Source organism: Portunus trituberculatus, chromosome 27, assembly GCF_017591435.1.
Source record: "Portunus trituberculatus isolate SZX2019 chromosome 27, ASM1759143v1, whole genome shotgun sequence".
NCBI classification, from domain to species: domain Eukaryota; kingdom Metazoa; phylum Arthropoda; class Malacostraca; order Decapoda; family Portunidae; genus Portunus; species Portunus trituberculatus.
The window spans coordinates 15699902-15727401 of NC_059281.1; the positions used below are offsets into that span (position 1 = coordinate 15699902).

General features: G+C 43.0%; 1 protein-coding gene across 5 annotated transcripts in view; it reads right to left on the bottom strand.

The window, feature by feature from the left end:
- The window catches only part of LOC123509785 (dipeptidase 1-like), a 216360-nt gene that overhangs the window by 72958 nt on the left and 115902 nt on the right, over positions 1 to 27500 (bottom strand). For all 5 annotated transcript variants that reach the window (XR_006676283.1, XM_045264327.1, XM_045264328.1 and 2 more), the window contains one exon: positions 18596 to 18607. Coding sequence is in view for 4 of the 5 variants with exons in the window: in XM_045264327.1 (XP_045120262.1) it covers positions 18596 to 18607 (12 nt within the window). In the remaining variant the exon portion in view is untranslated. The remainder of the gene's footprint in view (positions 1 to 18595; positions 18608 to 27500) is intronic.

Below are 27500 nucleotides of genomic sequence, written 5' to 3' on the forward strand. Positions count from 1 at the left end.
AGAGAGAGAGAGAGAGAGAGAGAGAGAGAGAGAGAGAGAGAGAGAGAGAGAGAGAGAGAGAGAGAGAGAGAATGAGTGTGAGTGTGTGTGTGTGTGTGTGTGTGTGTGTGTGTGTGTGTGTGTGTGTGTGTGTGTGTGTGTGTGTGTGTGTGTGTGTGTCAGCAGGATGTGGTGTCTAGAGAAGAGAGATAGTGTTGGGAATTGAGATACATAAAGCACTGTCTAATCAATCATGAAATTTTGGTTTGTGTCAAGTTCTATAGAAAGATGATGACAATGATGATGGTGATGGTGATGGTGATGACAAAATGATGATGATGATGGTGATGACAATGATGACGTCCTTGGTGAACATCGTTAGGCTTTTCAAATCACTCTATGCTTCCCACAGTTCTCTCCTATATGCTACAATGATTTCTAAGGCCAGTGACTCCAGCACCTGAAAATATAGACACAAATTGCAGCCTAGAAATATTAGAACACTTGCCTTTAATTAGCACACAACAGCTTCTCGTCATCTCTTTATTTATTGCGATCAAAGACTCCGCGTGACTGATGCTGCAAAATTTATTAAAACTGTTTTCATCGCGCGCCGTGACTCCAGCTAATATTTCCCAGTGAACGCAGAGGGACGCTCCAGCCTTTCTTTGTAGTGTTCGGCTCATAATGGTGGAACGTTCTCTTAATTAAATGAGTCTTTTGGTGTAGTAGGTAATGCCTGGTTCATGATAATGCTGTATGGTCTATGATGTTAGGTCACAATACTTGGTCAATAATGGTTAATAGTGATGTTTATTCCATTGTGTCTGTTCTATTAAGTGCTTGCCTCCGCTGGTCAATAAGCACTGTGAGGTGAGCTGAGGTGAAGTCAGTGCGGCGGCCAGCATGTTTTCATCAGCTTACCAGTGAAATAACAAGCGGTGGACTGCGTTACTGTTACAGGGATCCACCGCGAGACTTCACCATTCACCAGCATGTCTTTTACTGGTGCACAATGGCGGCTCATCCCCGGACATGAGTAAACTGGTGGCGGTCGGCGGTGAGTGTAGCTTGTTAGTGAGGGATTGTTTGTACATCTTTCTGCATTGGAGGTGCGTGTGTGTTGTGTGGCTGGCTGTCTTTTTATGTACGAGGGGAAAGCTGGCCAAATGTACCATAAGACGAAAAAAATAAAATAAAATAAAGGGCTCATTAAGTTGCCAGTTCTCTTGGAGATCTGACATTTAGCTGAAAAAAAAGAATTATAAAATGTCTTGTTTACCAGTTTTCATCAAATACTGAGGAACAAATTCATGGAGTTAATCAAACCGTGATCACTTCTTCCCGTGGTCATGTTATATTGTGTTACTGACATCAACAAACGCCACTGCCCTTTCTTTAGACATTCCCCAAGGCAGCACTCAACACTGGCGGCAGCGCTGTGTCACTGTTTCTTGTCCTGGTCAGCGGGAACAATCGCCTCGTCTTGCTCCGGCCACCACATGCACCACTTGTGTATTGCCTCCCCCGTGACCCGAGGAGCTGGCTGACTGGCTGGCTGGATGGCTGGCTGGCTGGCTGGATGGCTGGCTGACTGGCTGGCTGGTTGGTTGACTGGCTGACCAACTCGCTGGCTATCTGGCTGGCTGGCTGGCTGGCTGGCTGATTGGCTGGCTGACTGGCTAGCTGGCTGGCTGGCTGGCTAGCTAACTGGCTGGTTGGCTATCTGGATGGCTGGCTGGCTGGCTGGTTGTCTGGCTGGCTGGGTGACTGGCTTGTTGGCTGGCTGGCTGGCTATCTGGCTAGCTGGCTTGTTGGCTGGCTGGCTGGCTGGTTCACTTCACGTATTGATACAACACTTATGTAAATATTCCTCTAGTACTTCGCGTCCCTTGAGACCAGACTCCATTTTAAGACGAGGCGGGGCAGGAAGGGGCGGGACGGGGATGGGGCGGGGAAGGGGATAGGGGACAGGTGGCTTTACATGTTTATTGAGGCAAGTATACAGGCGGCATCTACAGAGGATAAAAGGCCGCATAATGTGCCCATAGGAGCACGAATGCGGTGTGGCGAGCCGGCGGGGCTGAACCAAAACCTCCATTCAGGATGACAGCGCACTATTCATGGGCCTGGAATCCAATTGGGTCAATTTACGGGCCGACATTACCCTAGTTTACTTTTGAGTTCTCATGCATTGAAAAATAACTCCCTTCAGGATGTTCTGGGTAAGCGAGCCAACTTACTCTTACTAGACCCTCGTGTTTGTCTCTCCGGAAAGCCAACAAATAGTGCCAGAGCCAGTGTGCCAGGCGAACCTTTCCCATTCAGTCGTCAATTCAATCATTCAGCCTCAACGTTCTCTAATTCCCATATTTTCCGGTGACGACTTCTCTGACTTCAGTGGACGCCGCAGGGAGCCTTGAGGGAACCATTCATCCTTCTGTTCACGAAGACTCCTTACTTCTTTCCTTTTCTCAGCCATGGAAGGAAACACATTACATTGACGCGGGCACTGGAAGGATCGCGTGCCGTGTTGCCCGCGTGGTTCCGTCAGTGACACATGATGCAGTGTATTGTTTTCACGTTGTGGTTAGCAGTTTACAGCCCGAGCAAGGAGTGGATCGGCTATGAATTTGGAAAGTCTGTTGCTAACGTGATCACCCGCCATCGACTTCCAATCCCGGTGAAGAAGGAGGATATGAGACCAAGAGAAGAGAGAGGAGGAGAGTAAAGGTGAAAAGAGGTGGAGAGAGAGGAAAGAAAGAAACAAATAAAGAATAAATCAATAAATGAAAGAAAGAAAAAGAAAGAAAGAAGAAAAGGAGGTGAAGGAAGAGGGAGTGAAGGAGGAAAAGGAGGAGTAGATAAGAGGAGTATAAAAAGAAGAAAAGCGAGGTGAATGAAGGAAGAAAACGAGAAGAGGAAGAGGAAGAAAAGGTGGAAGCCAAGAAGAAGAATAAGAACAAAGAGGAGAATAAGGAAGAGGAAAAGACGAAGAGGAAGAAGAAAGAGGAGGCGGTGGAGAATGCAGCGGGGAGTGGAGTGGTAAATGAGAGCGATAGAGAGAGAATGGGAGGTAATGGAATCTTGGAGAATGATAGAGAGAGTGCTTGTAGTGCCAATAATGAAAGCCTGGGCAAGAACTGGAAGTGGTGGTGTGTGTGTGTGTGTGTGTGTGTGTGTGTGTGTGTCCAAGGAGCATATTCTGAAACACTTCTTCCAGCATCTCTACTACTCTCAAGAAGCTCCAGTTAAAGTTTCACATGCTTTTAACCCCTTCAGTAGTGGGACGCATTTTTACCATGATTTTTTGGATACCATTAGATCATTTCATTTACATTATGGAAGTAAGAGGATTAATGGCCAGAGTCTTCACTAGTTTAATCCCCCTATGAGTTTCTGAAGCTGTATAAAATCGCCAAACAATAAGTAGACTGAATATGGAAACACATCATGGTACTAGAGGGATTAAGTGTGTTTTTTTACGGTTCTATGGACAGATTAACATGAATTCTGCATTATTAACAGCATAAACACGCTTGAGAATCTGGCTATTCATAAACATTCGTGATGAGAGAGCAACATCATGCCTTTTTAATACGTTACATGGGATTCTAAGGATGTTTATACAGTTGCAGTGACAGTTTAACAAGATCTCTGTATTATTAATAGGAGAAACATTCTTCAGAACCCGGCTTGTTATTTCTATGGCCTTCAAAAACAGTCGTAATGATAAAGCAAAACGTTTTCATAATTTTCGTGGCCTTGGAAAACAATCATAGTGACTAAGCAAAACGTTTTCATAATTTTCGTGGCCTTGGAGAACAGTCGCAGTGAAAAAGCAAAACGTTTTCGGAACTGCTGGTGTGGCTGGCGGGAGTTTCTTGGGGCACCTGCTGGAGTGTGTTGCGGGTTGACAGAAACACACACCTCACCACCAGGATAGATGATCGTCAATAGCAGGGAAAAATGGCCAAATTTCTCATGGCTACAATAAAATGCCACGAGGGAAGATAACAAAGGCAACGCTGGCCATAAAAACAGGTGTGACTTGTGAGCAGGAGGGACAGGACAGGAGGGGAACTGTGGTATTGTGTTTTGCTATCAATTCTTTTTTAGGTAGGAGGGAAACTGGCTAAGGGAAACAAAAATATAAGAAAAGGCCCACTTATTAGCCAGTTTCCTTGTAGGTCAAAGGGTCAGCCGAAATAAAAGGATAAATGCCTTGAAATCTCCCTCTTAAATGTTTGACAAAAGTAGAATATCCTTCATTGTAGACATTTTTAGTACGAGTTGGTGGTCATCGCGTGTTCGTTCGTGATAGCTTCGTACGTGAGACAGACGAACAGACAGACAGAATGACAAGCAGAAGATTAGATAACTTTATGGATGGGGATGATAGATAGAATTAAGTAGCTTTGCTCATACACAGACTGCCACGTGTAAGCCTGACAGCCTCTTGCAGCTTCCCTCTTTTATGTTCTTTATGACTGACAGACACACAGACAGACAATCAAGCCACGGCACTATACAGACAGAGGAATGACAAGAAATGGACACGTTGCATTAGAAGTCAAATTAATAGCAGGGAACATATCAAAACTTCACCCACTATACAGGTAACCAATCAGTCATCTCACATCACCTGCAATGAAGGGAGAGAAGAAAATGAAAACAATAATTCATCTTGTCTTGCTTCATAATCACTTATCTCCTTGACACATTACCACAATTTGTAAGTATTATGTTCACTGCTGACTGTTGCTTTATTGAAACTGCCAACATCTGCGGGGGAAAATCAGTAGTAGTAGTAGTAGTAGTAGTAGTAGTAGTAGTAGTAGTAGTAGTAGTAGTAGTAGTAGTAGTAGTAGTAGTAGTAGTAGTAGTTGTTGTAGTTGTAGTTGTTTTTGTTGTTATAGTAGTAGTAGTAGTAGTAGCAGTAGCAGTAGCAGTAGCAGTAGATGGTAACCACGTAGCAACACTAAACTGTACTGTACCTAATCTTACCAATGACAAGATGTACGTTAAAGAACACACTGAACACCACCACTTATCTCGTCACACCACTCTAACACACTCAGTCCCGGGGTAATGAGCAGAACCCTCACACCTCCCCTCAGTAGAGCAGGTGTGGCAGGTGTGTTTTATCTCCCCTCATCTCAACACGGGCGGAATGAAGCAGGAGTCTCATCTCTATTTATCTCGGAGGCTGTTAACGCGAGAAGTAAAATATTCGGGGGAGACAAGACGAAAGCCACAAAATCTCTCTCTCTCTCTCTCTCTCTCTCTCTCTCTCTCTCTCTCTCTCAGGCACACACAACTGTCAATACCCTTCCCTGGTAACAGTAACGTATGTACACACTGCATTGAGAGGAAAGACGGAAGTGTGTGTGTGTGTGTGTGTGTGTGTGTGTGTGTGTGTGTGTGTGTGTGTGTGTGTGTGTGTGTGTGTGTGTGTGTGTGTGTGTGTGTGTGTGTGTGTGTGTGTGCTGGATTCCTACACTAGTTTATTCTAGTTTCAATTAATATTTATAACTTTTAAGTAGGGTGCAGAATACAACCTCTCTCTCTCTCTCTCTCTCTCTCTCTCTCTCTCTCTCTCATCAAAGACTCGGGCTACGTTTCCACCAATTTCCGGCCACTCCAATGGTCCTGTTCCACTCCTGACAGCAGCCCTCAAACTCCTCCTTCGCCCTGGCACTGCTGGAACACGACACTGCTGTCCACTGCTCCCCTCACCCTCGCCCACCATGCAGCTGTCCACCCCCATCCTCTCCCCCTCCCCTCATGTGTCCCTTTCCACTGTATCCTGTCCACCCTCCCTCCTGTCCTCCTTCCCTCACATGTATCCCTCTCCATTGTATATCTTCCATCCCCTTCACTGTCCACTGTCCCTCCTTCTATCACTGTACCCTATTTGTGTTTATGTAAGTTAGAGTATTTTGATGTTATATTTTATCTCTCTCGTTTTTTTTTCTATCTTTTATCTTGTTTTTCTATACAAACACAAATGAAGAGAGGGAACAAGGGATATCAGACCCTGTACTGTGTCCCTCTGTGTGTTTATGTATGTTGCAGTGTGTCTTTCATGTTATCTTCCTTTAGAGTGCTTTTTTCTTTTAATTTTCTCTTTACAGCTAACTTGACCTAACCTAACTTGACCTAATCTAACCTAATCTAACCTAACCTAATCTAATCTAACCTAACCTAAACTTTACCTAATCTAACCTAACCTAACCTAACCTAAACTTTACCTAATCTAACCTAACCTAACCTAACCTAACCTAACCTAACCTTACCTAACCTAACCTAACCTGACTTTACCTAACCTAACCTAATCTAACAGAGAACAAAGGATATCAGATCAAGCAATGTGTGTTTATGTATGTTGGAGTGTGTCTTTTTTGTTATCTTTCTTTAGAGTGCTTTCTTCAACTATTTTTTCTCTCTACAGACACAAAAGGAGGAGAAAAACAAGGATATTAAAACAAGTACTGTATTTCTCTGTTTATGTATGCCAGAGTGTATCTTTTATTTCCTAGAGTGTATTTTCTATGTATGTCAAGAGTATATCTTTTATCTTCCTAGAATGTCTGTCTTTTTCTTCAACTATTTCATCTTGTCTCTCTATACTTGACTTCATTTGAGATTAAGATTTCACGACACTTAATCCCTTTCTTTGGCTAACTCTCTCGAACCTGCAAGAAGACTGTCAACTAAGTGGGCCTTCTTTTCTGTTTCACGATGCCCTTGTCCACCTTTCCCCTCTTATATAAAAAAAAACACACACAGACGAAGGAACAGAGAAGAAGAATAACCAGGGATATCAAAGCAGTACAAACACAACGAAGACTTCTGCTCACTGCCTTTGTCTTCTTCGCCTGTGTGTTGTGCTTTCTCCACATCCTCCTTGTCCTCGTGTGTGTGTGTGTGTGTGTGTGTGTGTGTGTGTGTGTGTGTGTGTGTGTGTGTGTGTGTGTGTGTGTGTGTGTGTGTGTGTGTGACCAGTGAGCGTGGCCTGGGACATGTAGGATCGTAAGGACACGCGTAGGAATCTATTGGCTGGACAGGAATGGACGTGAGGTTCTGAACGTTTGATTTGCATGACAACAAATCAATCTGGTTCGTGGCCACGGTGCTCGCCCTCCTGCTGCTGCTGCTGCTGCTGCTAACGAGAGAGAGAGAGAGAGAGAGAGAGAGAGAGAGAGAGAGAGAGAGAGAGAGAGAGAGAGAGAGAGAGAGAGAGAGAGAGAGAGAGAGAGAGAGAGAGAGAGAGATTTACATACAGCACACCACACAAGCCACTCGCTCCATTAGAGGTGATAGCCCGCCAGTGGTAAGCAGCTCACGCAACCACCGCCTGCCACAGCTGCTGGATGTCTACGCCCTGGCAAGCAACATTCCGTCTTGTGTTGAATTAGATCGTGGTTATTAGTCCTTATTACCCCACACTCATTCTAGAACTCCCTATACCTTTACTATTTATTAGGTGTTATTGTCATTACTATTTCCTTTTGTCTTATAACTGTTGGTGGTGGTGGTATGTAATTATTACGCTCTGACACGTTTACATATTTATTCTAGTTACTATTTGCCGATTTTATACAGCTTCAGAAACTATAGCGGATGTTGCTTGTCTGTGTGTGAGTGTTTTTTACGAATTGCAGCAAGATTTTTGTTTTCTTTCACATTCCGCTTGGCTTTTTTTTCTTTCCTTTCCTTTCGTTTCTTTTCTTTCTCCTCAGTGGGCGTCACGTGACAAGCGTTATTGGTCCTCCTGCCCCACTCGTGACTCGGACAAAGAGGAAACAAACGAAGACTCTGCTTTTAATATTTTGTTACTGAAATCACGTTTTTTTTTTTTTTAACCTTTTAATCCCTTCAGTAGTGGGACGCATTTTTCACCACGAGTTTTGGGTATGATTGGATGGTTTTATTTAGATTAAGGAAGGATCTATGGAGGTCAGAAGATTAATAGCCAGAGTCTTCACTATCTTAATCCCCACATGAGTTTCTGGAGCTGTACAAAATCATCAAATAGTAAGCAGAATGAATATGAAAACGCGTCATGGTACTGAAACGGTTAACCCCTTCCGTACCATGACGCGTTTCTATATTCATTCTGCTTACTATTTGGTGATTTTATACAGCTTCAGAAACTTATAAGGGGGGATTAAAATAGTGAAGAATGTATCTATTAATCTTCTGACCTCCTTAGACCCTTTATAATGTTAATGAAATGGTCTATTCGTACACAAATCTCAATATAAAAATGTGTTTCAGTACTTAAAGAGGTTAAAATAGAGAAGATTGTGGCCATTAATCTTCTGACCTCCATAGACCCTTCCTGATATCAATGAAATGGTCTAATCGTACACAAATCTCAAGGTAAAAATGTGTCCCAGTACTGACGGGATTAAACTGTTTCTATTACAAATATAGGACACATAGATATGCTGGAAGGAAGTTATCTACAACCTTTACTTCTCGATGTCGAATATTCATCATTTCTGGAAAGTAGGAAGAATTCTGCGAGGTTTAATTAAATGGAGAGGGAGGGAAGGAATGAACACTGAGCTGAAGGATTAATGCAAGATGTCTGTCCCACCAAGCCAGGAGAGTCAGTGCACAGCTTTCTCTTCCTCCCATTCCCTTTCACAAACATTTTCTTTCTTTCCTCATTCATCAAGGACACTGATTTTTCTTCTCCTTCCATTTTCTTTCACTAACAAACAGCAAATAACAATGACATGAGACACACACCTTGGGGAACACCTGCTTGTGTGAGTAATTAGTAGAGTATTACAAAACACCAACAGAGAGAGAGAGAGAGAGAGAGAGAGAGAGAGAGAGAGAGAGAGAGAGAGAGAGAGAGAGAGAGAGAGAGAGAGAGAGAGAGAGAGAGAGAGAGAGAGAGAGAGAGAGAGAGAGAGAGAGAGAGAGAGAGAGAGAGAGAGAGAGAGAATGTTTTGTGGTGGTTTGAGAGCTTATGTAGTGGAGAAGAATGGCTGTGGGAAGAGGAGGAGGAGGGAGGGAGGGAGGGAGGGAGGGAGGGAGGGAGGGAGGAGGAGGGAGAAGAAGAAGAGGAAGGGATAATGAGAAAAGGAAGAATAGCAGAGAAAAAGAGAACAATGGTGGAAGGATTTCTTGGCGAGACACAATCGATGGATGAAAGAGAAAATCCATCTCTCTCTCTCTCTCTCTCTCTCTCTCTCTCTCTCTCTCTCTCTCAGTGGGTGTGTGGATGGAAGCAAAGACACTCACAAGAAAAATAAAGACAAAGAGAGAGAGAGAGAGAGAGAGAGAGAGAGAGAGAGAGAGAGAGAGAGAGAGAGAGAGAGAGAGAGAGAGAGAGAGAGAGAGAGAGAGAGAGAGAGAGAGAGAGAGAGAGAGAGAGAGAGAGAGAGAGAGAGAGAGAGTTAAGTTGGGAGACGATAGGAAGATATAAAAAAGAACACAACAAGACAGAAAGAATGAAAGGATGAAAGGCAGACACAGTGACAGATTGACAACAAGGAGAATGAAGAATGACGCAAAATAACATAACGAAGAAAAAAAACTCTGATGAAAGACAAGCAGATAACTTTGACCTAACAGAAAAAGACAGACATACAGGCAGACAGGTAGACAGCAGACGGATAGATAGACAGGTGAGTAAGTAGCGGACCCGTTGGAGGACAAAGAGACAGGGAGAGACAGGATAGACAGGTAAAGAGACTGATAAAAGACAAGCACATAACTTTGACCTAATAGAAAAAGACAGACAGACAGACAGGCGGACAGATGGACAGTTGGAGGACAAAGAGACAGAGAGAGACAGGATAGACAGGTAAAGAAAAAGAATATCACAATGGTTACCTCTGGAAGGATGAGCTGTTTGGAAAGGAGCACAATGGACTGACACCCACCACTAAGAAAATACGTCGGATTTTATTAAGACATTTATTAGAACCTTTAAACATTACATTATTATTCATTAGAGAGCAACAAGTTAAGTTCTTGATTCCATATTGGTGGCGAGAGAGAAGGTTGAGAACAGAGGGAAGCTTAACCCTTTCAGCACCATGACGCGTTTTCATATTCATTCAGCTTCTTATTTGGTGACTTTATACACCTTCAAAAAATTAATGTGGAGATTAAAATAGTGAAGACTCTGGCCATTACTCTTCTGATCTCCATAGACCGTTCCTAATGTCAATAAAATCGTCTAATCACATCCAAAACTCAAGGTAAAAATGCGTCCCAGTACAAAAGGATCTAATATTCAAAGCAAATAACAAAGATTACATTATGATTCAGTAGCGAGCAAAAAAAAGTTCAATTACGAAGTTCCTATTGGCAGCGAAAAAGGTTACGAGTAGAGAGACGCTTAAGAATCTTCCTCTTGAGCACCGAGTCGAGAGTCTAAGAGGGGCAGGAAATGAAAACTAGCGGGTGATGGTTGGTGGGGCTCAAGTCGTCACTCCGTTGAAAAGGCAGAGAATGGGCAAGTTTCCAGAAAGTTTGTTTGTTTTATGGAGATAGAAAGGCGGGTGAGAGGAGAGTCAGAGGGGAAGAAAATAGTGAAATAATATAAATAAAGGAGGGGATAACATTTCGGCGTGTGGTCCCCTTACTACTCTTATTACTTGCTTCTTTGCTCGTAGTTCTTTAAGGATCTTTATACATTGACAATCTGGTGAGTGTCTGGCATGGTGAGGGATACTGTAGTGTGTGTGTACTGGGCAGCAATCAAACCCCACTGAAGGATCTGGGCTCGTATTCTCAAACACTTTTGCACTTCACCTCCACTCTTTCAACAGGCTTTATTTAAGTTTACACGAGTTTTTAAAGGTGTTTGTATGGTTCTAGGCACAGATTGACAAGATTTCTACATTATTAACTAAAGAAACACTCTTGAAACCCTCACTAATCATCTCTGTGGCCTTGGAAAATAGTCGCGATGAGAGAGAAGAGCGTTTTTAATAAGTTTTTTACATTTCTACAGGCAGTGACAAGATTTCTACATTATTAACTGGAGAAACACTCTTGAAAACTCCGCTAATCATCTCTGTGGCCTTGGAAAACAGTCATGGTGAGAGAGCAAAGCGTTTGAATACTGACCCAGGTAGTCATCGCCTGTTGCCGGGGTCCACAGTGAGAAGCCCAGCCTTAGACCAGATTAGAGTGTTTTTCTCCAAAAGGCGTGTGTATTTAAGTTTATCGAAGTTTATTCAAGAAAGTGTGCATACAAAGAAGAGGAAAATACACAAGTGGTGGGAGGAAGAAGGGGGGGAAGATAAAGTGAATAAAAGAAGATGGAGAAAGACTGGGAGTGGGAAAAAAGATAGGAGAGAAAATGAAGCACCAACAAGAGAGAGAGAGTGGATCAGGAAGACACACTGGAGCGACAGCAGCAGCAGGAGGAGGAGGAGGAGGAGGAGGAGGAGGAGGCAAGATGCGCCAGACTGGTGGGGAAGGAGGAATAGCAGCAGCAGCAGCAGCATCTTGAAAGAAACGATGCCTGGCCAAGCTGGAGAAACGGGAAGCAAGAGAAAGGCAAAACTCGAGAAGGTTGAGGCGAAACGAGCCAGACTAGAAATGGAGAAGGGGAAAACGAGAAAGAGACGAAAGTTGCAAGACTGACTATGAACCTGATACAGACTGTGGCCCGTATTCTGAAACGCTTTGCTCTTTCACCATCACTGCTTTCCAAAGGCTCCAGTTGAAGATACTCGTGTTTTTAAGAGTTCTGAGCCATAGTCTTACACATTTCTGCACCTCACCTCACTATTCTTCACATACTTCACTAGTAGGCACACGGGTTTTTAAAGATGTTCCTACTGTTCTAGTGAGAGATTAACACTACTTGTTTTAGTGATAGGCGAAACACTCTTGAAAACCCGGTTGATCGATTCTGTCACCTTAGAAAATAGTCATGGTGAGAGAGTAATGAGTCTGAACGCGGACCTTTTCATGGTTCTGGTGATAGACTGGGAAGATTTCTAGTTTATTAAAAAGGAGAAATTGTCCTGAAAACCCGGCCAGTTGTCTCTGTGGCCTTGAAAAGTTGTCGCAGTGAGAGGGGAAGGCTTTTCTGAATATAGACGAAGAGAACTTTTTTGCTCGACACGAAGGAATATAAGCAGCTTTGAGAGAAAAGGATTAAAACTGTAAAATGATAGAAAAAAAAAGAAACTAATAATCTGTTGTTGTTTCTACTGTATAAGGATGATAAAAAGAATAGAAGGTACACTAAAAAAAATACCTCCTTTTTATCCATACATTTCCACATTGTATAAAGAAGTGTAGAAAAATATGAATAACTTGTGTGAGTGAACAGAGTGAAATATACTTATTGTACTGACTACCACCACCACCACCACCACAACCCGCACCGCAGCCACACTCACCACCACCACTGCCATCAAAACGAGCCCACCACCATTACCACCAACATTTTCCCCACTATTTCATTCATTATCAACACCAGTCTCTCCTTTGCCGCTACCACCGCCGCAACCACCACCACCACCACCACCACCACCACCATCGCCACCGCCATTACTTCTGGTCTATTAACGTTCCCCAGGTGTGTGTGTGTGTGTGTGTGTGTGTGTGTGTGTGTGTGTGTGTGTGTGTGTGTGTGTGTTTACGTTTTTAATGCTGTGGGGAGTATTTTCTTATTTTCTTTTATTCGTGGTGGTGGTGGTGGTGGTGAGGAAACTATGGTGTTCAGCCGAGTGTCTCTTCGTTGTCACCACCACTACCACCACCACTACTACCACCATCACCACTACCATCAACAACAACAATATCATCATCATCATCATCATCATCATTCACGTACAAACCAAAAAATAAAATGAAAGATGGACGGGAGAAAAACAAAGGAAAAAAATCATGAAAGGAAAACACACACACGCATCAACTCACACACAAAAAAATACAAAATGAAAAAAAAAAAAAAAAAAAGAAAATGTGCGAAGTTTTAACAGCGCCAACATTTCGAAGTTAAAGGAACGTCATCAGGATCTTTAAGTGAGTGAGTGAGTGAGTGAGTGAGTGAGTGAGTGGGTGAATGAGTGAGTGAGTTGAGTGAGTGAGTAAGTGAGTGAGTGAGTGAGTGCAGCAACGATACTCCCTTTCTTCTCCCTCCTTTCCCGTCTATCCATTTTTCTTCCTTTCCATTCCCTTGCTTTTCTTTACCAAGCCTCTCTCTCTCTCTCCTCTCTTTTCCTCCTCACTTCCCTCCTCTCCTCTCCTCTTCACTTCCCTCCGTCGCTGTTCGGGGTAAATGAAGCGGCGGGCGGGAAACAGAGGAGGTTGTCCCATTACTCGCCTGAAGGGACGGCTTCAGCCGCCGCCGACCACCTGCCACCGCCAGCACGCCCACGAGTGGACACGATGATGATTCGCTCGCCGCCGCTGGAACGATCACGTGAGGCAGGCGCGCGGCAGACTGGGGAGAGCTTGAGGAGTGAGGCAGGTCGGGGCCCTTGAAAAACGAGCTCAAAGAAACCCAGCCGAGTGTGTTGCAGGGACGGAGAAGCTACTGCGTAAGTGTCCTTGAGAAAATAATATACTTGTGTACGAAGGTGGTGGTAGTGGTGGTGGTGGTGGTGGTGGTGGTAAGATTGTATCCGTCAAAGGAACAAACAATGAAGGGACAGCAGGTGCCCCAGGAAATGTTGCCGTGACCGAGCAATGTTGCCATATTCAGAAACGCCTTGCTCTCTCACTACAATTTTCCAAGGCCACAGAGACAACTAGCCTGGTTTCCATGACAGTTCCTCCTTACAATGAACTTGAAATCCTGCTAATCCATCACCAGAACCATAAAAATATCTTTAAAAACTTGGTTATCTTCAACTGGAGCCTTTGGAAAGCAGTGATGGTGAGGGAGCAAAGCCTTTCAGAATGCACACCTCCACCGCTGAGCCGCACGTCCAGCACACACTTGAGTGGCGTCGCGGGCCACCGTGGCGCCCGGCGTGTTGAAGCCAGCGTGAAATGTGTCCGACGCGAGGATCCTAAAAGCCGCGTCAGGAAGATCGCATCTCTGCCCCGTCAGTTCCAGGAGGGCGGCGGGCGGCGGGCGTGGCGACAAGGAGACCCGAGCACTGCCGAGCGTCTTGCGAGGACACAAACTCCATTCCTGGCAGGCCTTCCTTCCCATCTGCCCTCCCTTCTTTCCTCCCTCCCTCACCGCAACACACTATGTAACATACACCACGCAACACACCACGCAATACTCACTCAACACACCACGCAACACACACCACGCAACACTCACTCAACACAACGCCAAGGAAACGTTGAATATTTACACATCTTGTCATTCATTCTATATTCATCAATGTTTGCCACGCACCAGATCCAGCCCGTCACCCCAGCCACACTGCCACAGATACGAGTCCATCACCCTCCCCTTCACCCCCAACGTACCACCCACAGCGCCACACAATCTTCCATCCTCTCACACCCATTCACGCCCATATTTCCCCTACGAGGATGAGAAGGAGGACAAAAGGGAGGAAAGGAATGAGTATAGACAGCAGCCTCGACAATGATAGTGTGGTGTGGATGTCTAGAGGTGGATGAGGGCATTCAGGCTCCACTTGCTCCACTTCCACATCACCCACCGAGGCAAGAGAGTGAGAATTAAATTACGTCTCTCCCCGAAGTCGTCCACCTGAAGGGAAGGCCGTTAGCGCCAAATTTTACTCACTTAGCAAGGCAATTATGAACCTGACTTTCATGTCCCTTCTTCTATTGCTTCTATTGTCTCTCTAACCTTCCTCCTCCTCCTCATCCTCCTCCTCCTTCTCCTCCTCTTCCTCTTTTCTTTCCTGCTGCTGCTGTCACGTATCCGTCCTCGCCTCCTCCTCCTCCTCCTCCTCTGCCTCGCCTCGGTATCGCCTTCGTCCTCACATCTCATTTGCACAGGACTTGAGGCGTCACTTCAATCTGCTCTTTCCTGCCTCATTCCTTCCCTCCACTCCTCGCCTTCCCTGTAATTCTCCGCTTCTCTTTATACACTCTTCACTTGCTCCTTGTTCGCACACCGCCTCATCTCCTCCTCCTCCTCCTCACTTTCCCTCTCTTAGATTACTCTTCATTTTTAGCCATTACACTTCCTCGCATTAATCTTCGCTCCCGTAAAAATGAAGACAAGTGAAACTAAGAAGAATCAAAGGACGGTAAAGAAGAAAAGAATACTGAAAGAAAACTTGAGAAGGTTTACCCAGCTGATGAAAATTTCTCGGGAAATAAGAGGCGAAGGTATCTCATCACCTGAAGAGCAATGGCCATCTACCTGAGGAGCGGCGGGGGTGCGCTGAGCTTCTCACGTCACCTCCCCTCAACGCCTGACTCGTTTGTGTAAATGTGGAGGCCAGGCAGACGCATCACGGCGGAGGCAACCCTAATGACACCCGCTTGTTGGTCTTTCTCGGCGGCTGAGTGGCGTTGAGATGAGGGAGGGCGGAATAACGGGCGAGAATAGCTGTCTAGACAAGCCGTAAATGTCAAGATAACACTCCTGGTGAAATCTATGAGTCCTGAATTAACTTCTTACCTCCCACCAGCCCAGCCGCCCCGCGAGAGGCAAAGACAGGGCGGGGCTGAAGAAGACGCGGGGTAGTGACCTGAGTTGCTTTTCAGACAAACAGTAAATGTCTAAATAAAACTTCTTGTAAAACTCAGAGCTCTTGAACAACTCACATTTCCCCACAGCCAGCCCAGCACAGTGACTCAAGCAATAAAGTCTAAACGCGGCGCTGGGAACAAGGAGCGAGGCGAGGGGGGTGTGGGTGGTGGAGGGGGGCAGGGGGCTCCTAGATGCGAGTCCTGATGTGTCCTGAGGCAGAGCCACTTTGTGCTCGTTTTCTTTGATGGCAGAACAAGGAAGTTTGGCATCGCGGCCTGCTAAGAGAGCGTCAGGATGTGTTACTTAAGCCGTCCAAGCCTCCTTCCTGCTGGAGCGAGGGCTGTGAGCTGGCGGGCACACCACAGTCCAGTCTTCCTCCGAGTATTCTGTTTGTGTAATGCTCTGAGAGGACTTTCCTTTAGGGTTTCCTTTGTCTTCATGTTTATCCCCTTCACTACTGAGACACATTTCTACCTTGATTACTGGATATAATAAGACGATTTTATTTGTATTATGAAGGGTCTGTGGAAGTCAAAATATTAATGGCCTGAGTTTTTACTATCATAATCCCAGCATATGTTTCTGAAGTTGTATAAAATGCCAAATAGTAACCAGAATGAATATGAAAACACGTCTTGCAACTGAAGAGATTAGGACATACGATGCTTACACAGGAGCTTGGCGGCTGAGGAGCAGGGCTGAGGGAACAGAAGCACAAGCCGCAGTCAGGTGGTGGGGCTGAGGGCTGCCGGGTTGCCGGGGCGTCGGCACTCACTTGAGAACAGGCAGGCGGCCAGAAAACATTCCTTTTCAAGTGCATATTTTCCCCTCAAGCAGCCTTTGTTGTTACCTTCCCAGATCCTCGGGAAGGTCGCGCCAATCTCCTCTGAGACTATTTTATTTCCCGACTCTTGGACAAAAATTCCTCTTTCTTTTCTTTGCAGCAAAAGACTTTTCCATTCTAAACAAGTTCGTATTTCAAAAAAAGTATTCCCTTTCAACGTTGTCATCAAACTCGCTTCATTTCTTTTATCCCAGCGAATGATGAGATTGCACGACGGAACAACACCGGCGCATGAAGCTGGTGTTACTGCAGGAATGCAAGTACTAAGAATGCCATTTGGAATTATGCAAACTCCAGTCACGTTCCAACGACTCAACTTTTCCCGCAGTGTGCTCCGTGAAGGCGTCCTGACCGCCCCCTGCCCTGTCTTCCCCTTCCCTTCCTCCCTCACAACATTGTAGAGGTTTCTTCTGCTTTTAGTTTCTTTGTCCTCAACTTTCATGCCTTTTTCCTCTCTTTTATTAGTGTTATTCGACTTCAGCCATATATTTCCACGATCTTATCTGTGTCCATCTGCCTGTCGATTGATTTACCCACCACCTCCACTTAGAACTATGGCAGACAGCTTTTTTTTTGTGTGTAAAATAAATTAATGACTATTTATCTGTCTATTTATGCATCTAGTATTGGTATGTCTATCTGAATTCAGTATCTATTTATCTATCAGTCTAGATATCTACTTTTTGCCTGTGTATGTTTGTAAGTATGTATATGTATGTATAGGTGAATATGTGTGTGTGTGTGTGTGTGTGTAATTCACTGTTTGATCTGCTGCAGTCTATGACGAGACAGCCAGACGTTACCCTACGGAACGAGCTCAGAGCTCATTATTTCCGATCTTCGGATAGGCCTAAGACCAGGCACACACCACACACCGGGACAACAAGGTCACAACTCCTCGATTTACATTCCGTACCTAGTCACTGCTAGGTGAACAGCACCTACACGTGAAAGGAGACACATCCAAATATCTCCACCCGGCCGGGGAATCGAACCCCAGTCCTCTGGCTTGTGAAGCCAGCGCTCTAACCACTGAGCTACCGGGCCGTGTGTGTGTGTGTGTGTGTGTGTGTGTGTGTGTGTGTGTGTGTGTGTGTGTGTGTGTGTGTGTGTGTGTGTGTGTGTGTGTGTGTGTGTGTGTGTGTGTGTGTAAATTACAAGGTCACACAACATCTACCACGAACACAGTATAAGCATTCAAACTCTGCACAGCTTTTCTCTCCATGTTTATTCCAAAGTGATTGAATGACGGCTTGGCAGACTGACTGACTGACTGACTGACTGACTGACTGACTGAATCTATAAATTAAGAATCATTTTATCTATAAATACGTCACTCAATATGCCAAACTCTCTCTCTCTCTCTCTCTCTCTCTCTCTCTCTCTCTCTCTCTCTCTCTCTGTTATTTACCTACTTATCTCTGCCCATCAAACAAAGCAGACATTTAAAACAAGCAGGGTAAACAGTGAAAGCAAACCATTATTCCTACTGAACCCAAAAAACAAACTAGATAATCAGAGAACATTTACATTAGCTCCCCCTTCAACTTCACTCTAACCTTTTTTTTCCATTCAGTTCCAGGAGCGAGAGAGCGAGAGAGAGAGAGAGAGAGAGAGAGAGAGAGAGAGAGAGAGAGAGAGAGAGGCAATTAAGCTGTTTTTATTATATACCTTCTCTTTTGTAACCTTTGACTATCTACTGTAGACTCCCTTGTAAAAATAATAAAAAAAAACGTGTGTGTGTGTGTGTGTGTGTGTGTGTGTGTGTGTGTGTGTGTGTGTGTGTGTGTGTGTGTGTGTGTGTGTGTGTGTGTGTGTGTGTGTGTGTGTAGCACTTTATTCCCCCCGCACACCTGGCTAGCGGTGGACAGGTGTTGCATATAAACGTGAGAACTGGAGGAGAGAGAGAGAGAGAGAGAGAGAGAGAGAGAGAGAGAGAGAGAGAGAGAGAGAGAGAGAGAGAGAGAGAGAGAGAAGAGAGAGAGAGAGAAACACACACACACACACACACACACACACACACACACACACACACACACACACACACACACACACACACACACACACACACACACACACACACACACACACACACAGTACCTTACCTTTACGGAGAGGGTGCAGAAAGATATCACACGTACCTAGCCATCCAGCTGTTGGGGAGAGAAAAAACTCGTGAGTGAGTAGGCAAAGACGTCGCGCGGCACTATTAAGATGAATGAGTAAAGTATTGGAGACGCGAGGAAGGGAGGGAGGCGGAGGCGGTGGCGGTGGCGGTAGCGGTGGCGGAGGAAGGCAGACGAAAATTAATACCTCCTGATAGGATATTATTTGAAAGGAATACAGACATTGGGAAGGACAAGTGCAGAGGTGTAAAGGAAAAATATTCAACGAAGGAATAATTTGGAAGAAAAAAAGGAGGAAAGACTGAATTTGAAGGGAAAACTGAATAAGGTAGAAAGAAAAAAAGGACAAGAAATGAGGGAGGAGGACAGAAATTTGAAGAAAGTAAAGAACAAAATCTGGAAGGACAAAGAGTGCAGATTTTAAAAGGAAGAGGCGGACAACATTTTCAAGAAAGAAGAATTTGCTAAAAGGAAAAAAAATGCCAGAAAAAAAAGACAACATTTGGAGAAGAAAGAAGACAGAATGTAAAAGAATAAAAAAAAAATCAAATCTGGAAGGAAAGTATAATTTAGAAACGGGGAAGAAAAGAAATATGAAAACACATAAGAAGAAGAAGAAGAAGAAGAAGAAGAAGAAGAAGAAGAAGAAGAAGAAGAAGAAGAAGAAGAAGAAGAAGAAGAAGAAGAAGAAGAAAAAAGAAAAAGAAAAAGAAAAAGGAGAAAAAAGAGACAAATGGAACAAATTTTAGAAGCAGCAAGGAAGGAGAAAGTGATACAAATGTCCAAGGAAAACCGGTGATGTTGATGGCGATGGTGATGACAGGAATGAAAACAGGTAATTGTGGTGAGAATGGTGATGCAAAGGAAAACTGCATATTGGCAACGCTGTGAGAAAGGGAGCACAGACAATAGTGTAAGATTGCCAATGGACTTAAAACGCACACAAGAGAGAAAGAAGGCAAAGAAACATTATATCATTACTTTTATTCAACTATCCTTCCAAACAACAAGAAAAGAGAAGAGTCCTGTTAAAAGCTCGTCTGATCTCAACACACACACAGATAGATAGATAGATAGATAGATAGATAGATAGATACATAGATATATAGATAGATAGATAGACAGACAGATAGATAGATAGATAGTTTATTTATTTAAAAAAAAGGATAGGTAGATAGACAGATAGATAAATAAATAGATAGACAGATAGATAGGCAGATAGACAGACAGATAGTTTAATGACAACAGTTTTAAGATTTACAGTCATAAAACAAACTCTAAGGACATATATATAGAGATAAATACATAGGTAGATAGACAGATAGATAGACAGATAGACAGTTTATTGACCACAGTTTTCTGATTTACATAGTCAAAAAACAAAATCTAAGGATAAAACTCAAAATGAATAAAACGGAACTTTAAAAAGAGTGAACCAAACTGTTGTCCAATAATTGAGGTTTTAAATAACATAAACACACACACACACACACACACACACACACACACACACACACGGGCGTTCCTTCACGTGGCCCAATGAAGCAGTGTATGGTGGTGGTGGTGGTGGTGGTGGTGTTCGCCAATAACTCACTTGAACGCAAAATTTCGACAGCGAACAAACAAACATAAAAAAAAAAAGAAAGAAACAGAAAAAAAGGAAAAATGTAAAGAGAAAAAGTGGAAAAGTGGAAAATAACGGGAAAAATGGAAAAGGAAGAAGAAAAAGGCATAAATCTCTCATCGCTTTGCTTTTCCATCTTTTAGTTCGTTAGTGGCGTTTGCTGTTCGTTCAGTGGATTTATATTTTATTTCTATTTAGATTTACAGAACGTACACGCGCGATTTTAGCTGTGTATGTGTGTGTGTGTGTGTGTGTGTGTGTGTGTGTGTGTGTGTGTGTGTGTGTGTGTGTGTGTGTGTGTGTGTGTGTGTGTGTGTGTGTGTGTGTGTGTGTGTGTGTGTGTGTGTGTGCAAACTGGCTTTCATATTTGTATTCATTCATTAAATTCTGACTTGTTTATTTATTTATTTATTTATTTATATATATATATATTTGCTTGCTTTCCACATTTTTCAGTATAATCACATCGCGTTGCATTTATTTCTATCCCCGTTTTTTTTTTTTTTTTTTTTTTAATATTTACCTCGTGAGTGATTACATTTTTCCTGCTGTGCCTTTTAATTTATGTAAGCCACTTGACTCAAAACACTTCATTACACATTCTCCGTTAATTAAATGTTTATCAAAATTCCCATTCGTCGTGCTGGCAACAAGAGACAACAAAAAACAAATAACAAAAAAAATGGCTCACTTAGTTGTCAGTCCCCTCACAGGTTCAAGAGAGCTAGCCAAAAGAATGGGATATATGGCTTAAAACTTGTCAAAACCTCGCACGTATCATGTCAAAATTGTCTTTTTATAACCCTTCAGTACCAAGACACATTCTCCGCTAATTAAGAGCATATCAAAATTCACATCCGTCGTGCTGGCAACAAGAGACACCGCTATTTTTATTTTTCTATTATTTTGTGTGTGTAAGAGGGGAAAGCTGGCTATGGGCAACAAAAAAAAAAAAAAAAAAAAGAAGCCTACTTAGTTGCCAGTCCCCTTGCAGGTTCAGGAGAGCTAATCAAAAGAATGGGATAAATGTCTTGAAACTTGTCAATATCTCCCACGCATCATGTACAAAATTGTCTTTTTTTTTAACCCTTCAGTACTAAGACGCATTTTTACCATGAGTTTTGGGTACGATTCGATGATTTACTGACATTAGGAAGGGTATACGGGTGTCAGAAGATTAATGGCCAGAGTCTTTGCTATTCTAATTCCCACATAAGTTTCTGAAGCTGTATACAATCACCAAATAGTAAGCAGAATAAATACGAAAACGCGACATGGTATTGTAGAGGTTAACCATTACAAGAGAAAATTCAGCGAGTTGCTTTTGTTGAGATCTTGAAGAGAGTTTCCACGATTCTAATGGCAGTTCAACAAGACTTCACTGAGCACCACAGCCTTCAAATCTGTTATCTCTCTCAGCCACACTATCATTAATCCACAAAACCTTTACTCTTAATTACCACACAATACTAAATCCTGCTTTTTATTTCAACTTCCCAGACACAGGATCTTTATTTTTTCTTTTTTTTTTTATCTTTATTTTTTTGCCGTGGCTTCAACGGTCGCCTTAACTAACTCACACATAAATATTAATTGGCATGTCAACTTTTACTACTCCGTTCTCTAGTCATTGGTACAAATCCACTTTTTACTTCGTTTCTACAGTATTAAATGGAAACTTTTTTGTCCTTTGTATCTTAATTGGTATGAACACTTTTATCTTATTTTTACCTATATCTGATTCAATTCATGGGTTTTTTTTTCAATTTCTAGTCTATAATATTACAGGAAACTTTTTTGTCGTCTCTCTAATGACCGCCTTTGATAACTCTAATGTATCTTAATTGGTATGAACATTTTTTCTCTTATTTTCATCTATATCTGATTTCATTCATGGCTTTTCTCCATTTTTGTCTATAATATTACAAGGCAACTTTTTTGTCGTGTTTCTAGTGATAGTCTTTGATAAATGTAATGTATCTTAATGAGTATCAGCATTTTTTTTTCTTTTTTCTTTATATCTAATTTAATTCGAACCATTTTTCTCCATTTCCTGTGTCCAGTATTACCTGGGAACCTTTTGTCACCTCTGTCTTTGATCATTTTGATGTATCTTAATCAGTATCAGCATTTTTTTTTTCTCTTTTATATCTATATCTTTTTTCATTCGAGTCATTTTTCTTCATTTCTTGTCAATGATATTACATGGGAACCTTTTGTCACCTCTCTAATGTTCGCCTTTGATAATTTTAATGTATTTCAATCAGTATCAGCATTTTTCTTTTATATTCTATCTATATCTCCTCTCATTCGAGTCATTTTTCTTCATTTCTTGTCTCTGATATTACATGGGAACCTTTTGTCATCTCTCTAATGTTCGCCTTTGATAACTGTAATGCATTTAAACTAGTATCAGCATTTCTTTTTCTTTCCATTTTTTTTTATCTGTATTTGGTTTCATTCGAGCCATTCTGTACCATCCATTCAGTTCAGGCGTCGCATTCAAGTCAATCTTCACGTTTTTGCTTCGCGGCGCCAATCCTATTAACAGACGCGCTCGAATTTATGAACATTTTACAACATCCACCCTCTTTTTTGTCTTCCATTTGGGTCAGCATTTTGCAACTCGCCAACACAAACTGAAGCTGAAAAGTGGTAGTAATAAAAGTGACCCATGAGGCAACTGTATACGTGTGTGTGTGTGTGTGTGTGTGTGTGTGTGTGTGTGTGTGTGTGTGTGTGTGTGTGTGTGTGTGTGTGTGTGTGTGTATTTTTAGTTAGATTTAGTGTTTTTGTTCTCTATTTTTTTTTATGAATGAATCCAAGCGTGTTTATTGTTTTATAAGTTATGTATAATTTCTCTCTCTCTCTCTCTCTCTCTCTCTCTCTCTCTCTCTCTCTCTCTCTCTCTCTCTCTCTCTCTCTCTCTCCCCTTTTGATCTGATCTCTGCTAAACACTTTTTTTTTTTTTTTTTGGTATTTTATGACCCAAACATTTAAATTCTAAACAGAAAGCAAAACAATACATGCACAAATAAATAAATCAGGGAAACACTTGCTATTTTTTCCACCAACATAAATTGCGCAACAAACCATTTTCATATTTTTGCACATTCAATTTTTTTCACTTTCTTCGTATTCAGCAATTTTCCACACTTGTCACCCTTTAGCGAGTCATTTGCGTGAATTATGGATCAGCAATGTGGGTCGTGACTTGCTGTACTTTCCACGTCGTCTCATTACTGTATCTACACTTAGCCACCATCAGTTTTTAAGACATTTGTTCCGGATTTTGGCTAACTCATACGATCTTTAACCTCTCCAATACTGGGGCAGATTTTTACGTTAGGATTTGTGTACGATTAGGCCATTTTATTGACATTAGGAAGGGTCTGTAGAGGTCAGAAGCTTAATGGCCACAGTCTTCACTATTCTAACCCCCACACAAGTTTCTGAAGCTGTATAAAATCACCAAATAGTAAGAGGAATGAATATGAAAACGCGTCATGGTACTGAAGGGTTAAGGGAACTGGCAATCAAGTGGGCCTTTTTTAATATATCTTTAATTGCTCCTGGCCAGCTTCCTCTCTTGCATAAAAAAAGCCACCCACAGGACACTTATTTTTTGACAGTCTAAGGAGACAAGAGGAGAAAGAAACAGTGCATGAAACGTGGAAGAAGAGAAAAAGTCAAATGAGGAACTTGATGAACAGAACAGAATAAAAAAAAATAACAGAACGCCACTACAAAGACCAGGCTTCCCGACCTACACACCTCACCTCACCTGGCCACCTTCACCTCACTCTTGCTTTGTCAATGTGTGTATATGTAGTTGTGAGCCAGAAGTGCGTCTCTCTCTCTCTCTCTCTCTCTCTCTCTCTCTCTCTCTCTCTCTCTCTCTCTCTCTACGAGGCAACAAGTAAACGCGTGCAGACCAAGTGGAAATTAATACTTGTCAAGGGAAATGGTGGACGGTGTGGAAGTGAAGAGCGCAGGTAAGTATCAGCATGTCCTGTCTCCCTGCGCCCCGTGACAACTGGACAGGCGGGCAGGTGGGTAGGTGGACAGGCGGGCCGCAACACCACACTCGCCTGGCCACTGTCACCGCTCGCCGCTCCCCGTGTCCCTTTCAGGTCTGCACATCACATTGTCATTTCATCTCCGAAAGTGTAATTGCTGTTATGGCAGACTTTATTGCTCTCACTGACGGAAAACTCATATTTTTCATCCATCTCTCTCTCTCTCTCTCTCTCTCTCTCTCTCTCTCTCTCTCTCTCTCTCTCTCTCTCTCTCTCTCTCTCTCTCTGTGATTTGATTGCAGACACGTTAACTTTTTTTTTTATTCGAGATATTTAAATTCTAATTGTAAATAAGAAATATATCCTGTCTATTTTTTGTTATGTAATTAAATTGTTACTGAATAATTACTTTTACTATCACGAATATTAAGAATGGTGAGCACGGGACCTTGATCTACACTGATGATGCTGTGCTGTGCTGTGCTGTGCTGTGCTGTGGTTTGCTGTGTTGTGTTGTGCTGTGCTGTGTTGTGTTGTGCTGTGCTGTGTTGTGTTGTGGTGTGTTGTGTTGTAGTATCCTGTGCTATGTTGTGCTGTGCTATCCTGTGCTGTGCTTTGCTGTGCTGTGCTGTGCTTTGTTTTGCTGTGCTATGCTTTGCTGTTCTGTGCTATACTGTGCTGTCCTGTGCTGTGATGTGCTGTGTTGTGCTGTCCTATCCTATCCTGCGCTGTGCTATAATGTGCTGTGTAGTGCTGTCCTGTTCTGTGTTGTGCTATCCTGTGCTGTGCTGTGATGTACTGTGCTGTGGTGGACGGGGGACGGGCAGCAGTACAGGCGGGAGCAGGAGCCACCACGCCCAGGGCAGCGGTGAGGGCGTTGCGTGACTCCCGGCAGGTATCAGGTTGAGGGCGGTATATGGACGATGTGTGGCGGGAGACAAGGCCATCTGTTGAGGCGCGTCACTTCATCCCTCAAGACTCACGCACCTCACCATTCTTACCCATTTCTTTTTTTTTTTTAATCTAAGAGGGAGCACTGCCAAGGTAAAAAAAAAAAAAAAAATTGAAAAAAAGGCCCACTGGAATTGTAGTCTCCAAAAAAGATCGAAAGAATCGGTCAAAAGCCTGGGACAAATGTCTTGACACCTCTCTTAAAAGGTCAAGTCGTAGGAAGATGGAAATACAGAAGCAGGCAGGGAGTTCCACAGTTTACCAGAGTTTACCCATGAATGTTGTCTTTACTCTCCCGGCGTGGCTCGAGTGCCTTCCTCTTATTTCCAATGTGGAGATATTTATTTTCTATGTAGAAGGGGTTATCTGGCCAACGGCAATACAAAACGGGAAAAAAAGGTCCATTTAGGTGCCAGTCCCCTTGCAGGTCCAAGAGTTAGCCAGAAGGAAGGGATAAATGTCTTAAAACTTTCCTCTTAAGTTCAATGAGAAGTTATCAAGTTCTTGGAGAGTTTGAAGACATAATCGTCAAAACAAGAAGGATTTAATAGAGACAAAATATATAAGCTAGCACTAAACAAAACAAGAGGCGCAACCCAAAATACACACAAAATACTCGCTCGATATTAACTTCAAGACAGTGAGTTGGATTGTTTCACGGGCAGTTTCTGGATGGAAGGAAGTGGGAAAGATCTGGATATCTAACAGAGTGGTTGATGAATGGAACGGACTCAGTAATCATGTTGTTAGTGCTCAGTCAACAGGGAAATTGAAAAGAAGATACATTTATGGATGGGGATGATAGATGGAATTAAGTAGTTTTGCTCATACAGGGACTGCCACGTGTGAGTCTGGCCGTCTTTGCAGCCTTCCTCATTTTGTGTTCTTATGGCAGAGGTACTGAAGCCTTGTATTCCTCGCCGACGTTATATCACAAGCCCATAAACCGCTCCAGCCATCAAAGAAATATATTACTTTACTCCTTGATGCATATCTGGACACTGAGACCCGCAGGTGTGTTGTTTTCCCCTCACTGTCTTCCATATTTATTAATCCCTTCAGTACCAAGACGCATTTCCATATTCATTCTGCGTACTATTTGGTGATTCTATACACCTCCAGAAACTCATGTCTGGGATTAAGATAGTGAAGATTTTGGCCAGTAATCCTCTAATGTTAATAAAATCGTCTAGTCACACCCATAACTCAAGGTAAAAACGTATCTCTGTAGTGAAGGAGTTAACCTGCTTTGTGAGTCCAAATGGAAGACCAGTAGAAGTTTTTCCTTTTTTATCTTCAGTACAGCTAACTCGTGACTCTTGGTGGCAGGATGGAGTGGGTGATGCGGCAACCTCGCTCATGGTGGCAAGGAATGGTCTGTGTCCTGGTTTTTCCCCGGTGATCTGGTGCTTGTTATGGGTGATGGTGCCCTGGGGATGTTCTCATTCGCACCCGCACACTGGTGGGTTGCTGCGGTGGCTCGTGTAATAATCGTTGGCGGCAGACTGTTTGTTTTTGGGGTTATTGCCGCCTAGCCAGCCATTAAACATCAGCCTTGTCGAATATAACCTTGCTTAAGCGGTGTTATGAGCTGCCCTGCGTGTGGCAACAACTATTATTCTCCCGGTCTTGTATTCCCAAACACTTCTGCGCTTCATCTTCGCTATTTCAAAAAGCTTTATTTAAATTTTCAAGAGTTTTTAAGGTGTGATAAGATTTCTACATTACTAACTGGAGAAACACTCTTGAAAACCCCGCTAATCATCTTTGTGGCCTTGAAAATAGTCGTGGTGAGAGAACAGAGGCAGAGTGATACGATTTCTGCATTACTAACTGGAGAAACACTCTTGAAAACCCCGCTAATCATCTCTGTGGCCTTGGAAAAGAGTCGTGGTGAGAGAGCAAAGCGTTTCTGAATACTGACCTATGAACTCATTCTCTTGGGCTGAAGCGATGCAGGGTCACTATGCACCTCTGGGTCTATACAGTGATGATCGTAAGCTTTTCCTCTCAATACTTAAGAAATGTGTGTGTTTATTTTGACCATTTTTGTGGCGGCCACTGACCACAAAAAAAGTGTCTAGTGTGCACCAAGCTTTACTCGCGGTGCTTCACGGAATATCGACCATTATTCTCTCACAATATTTCACGGAGGTAGTTCGGAGGAGAGAGAGAGAGAGAGAGAGAGAGAGAGAGAGAGAGAGAGAGAGAGAGAGAGAGAGAGAGAGAGAGAGAGAGAGAGAGAGAGACCCCAAAAGTCCCAAAATAAACAAAATAATAAGACTCGACAAAGTAATAACGGACAGGCTCCATATTTTCCAGGCAG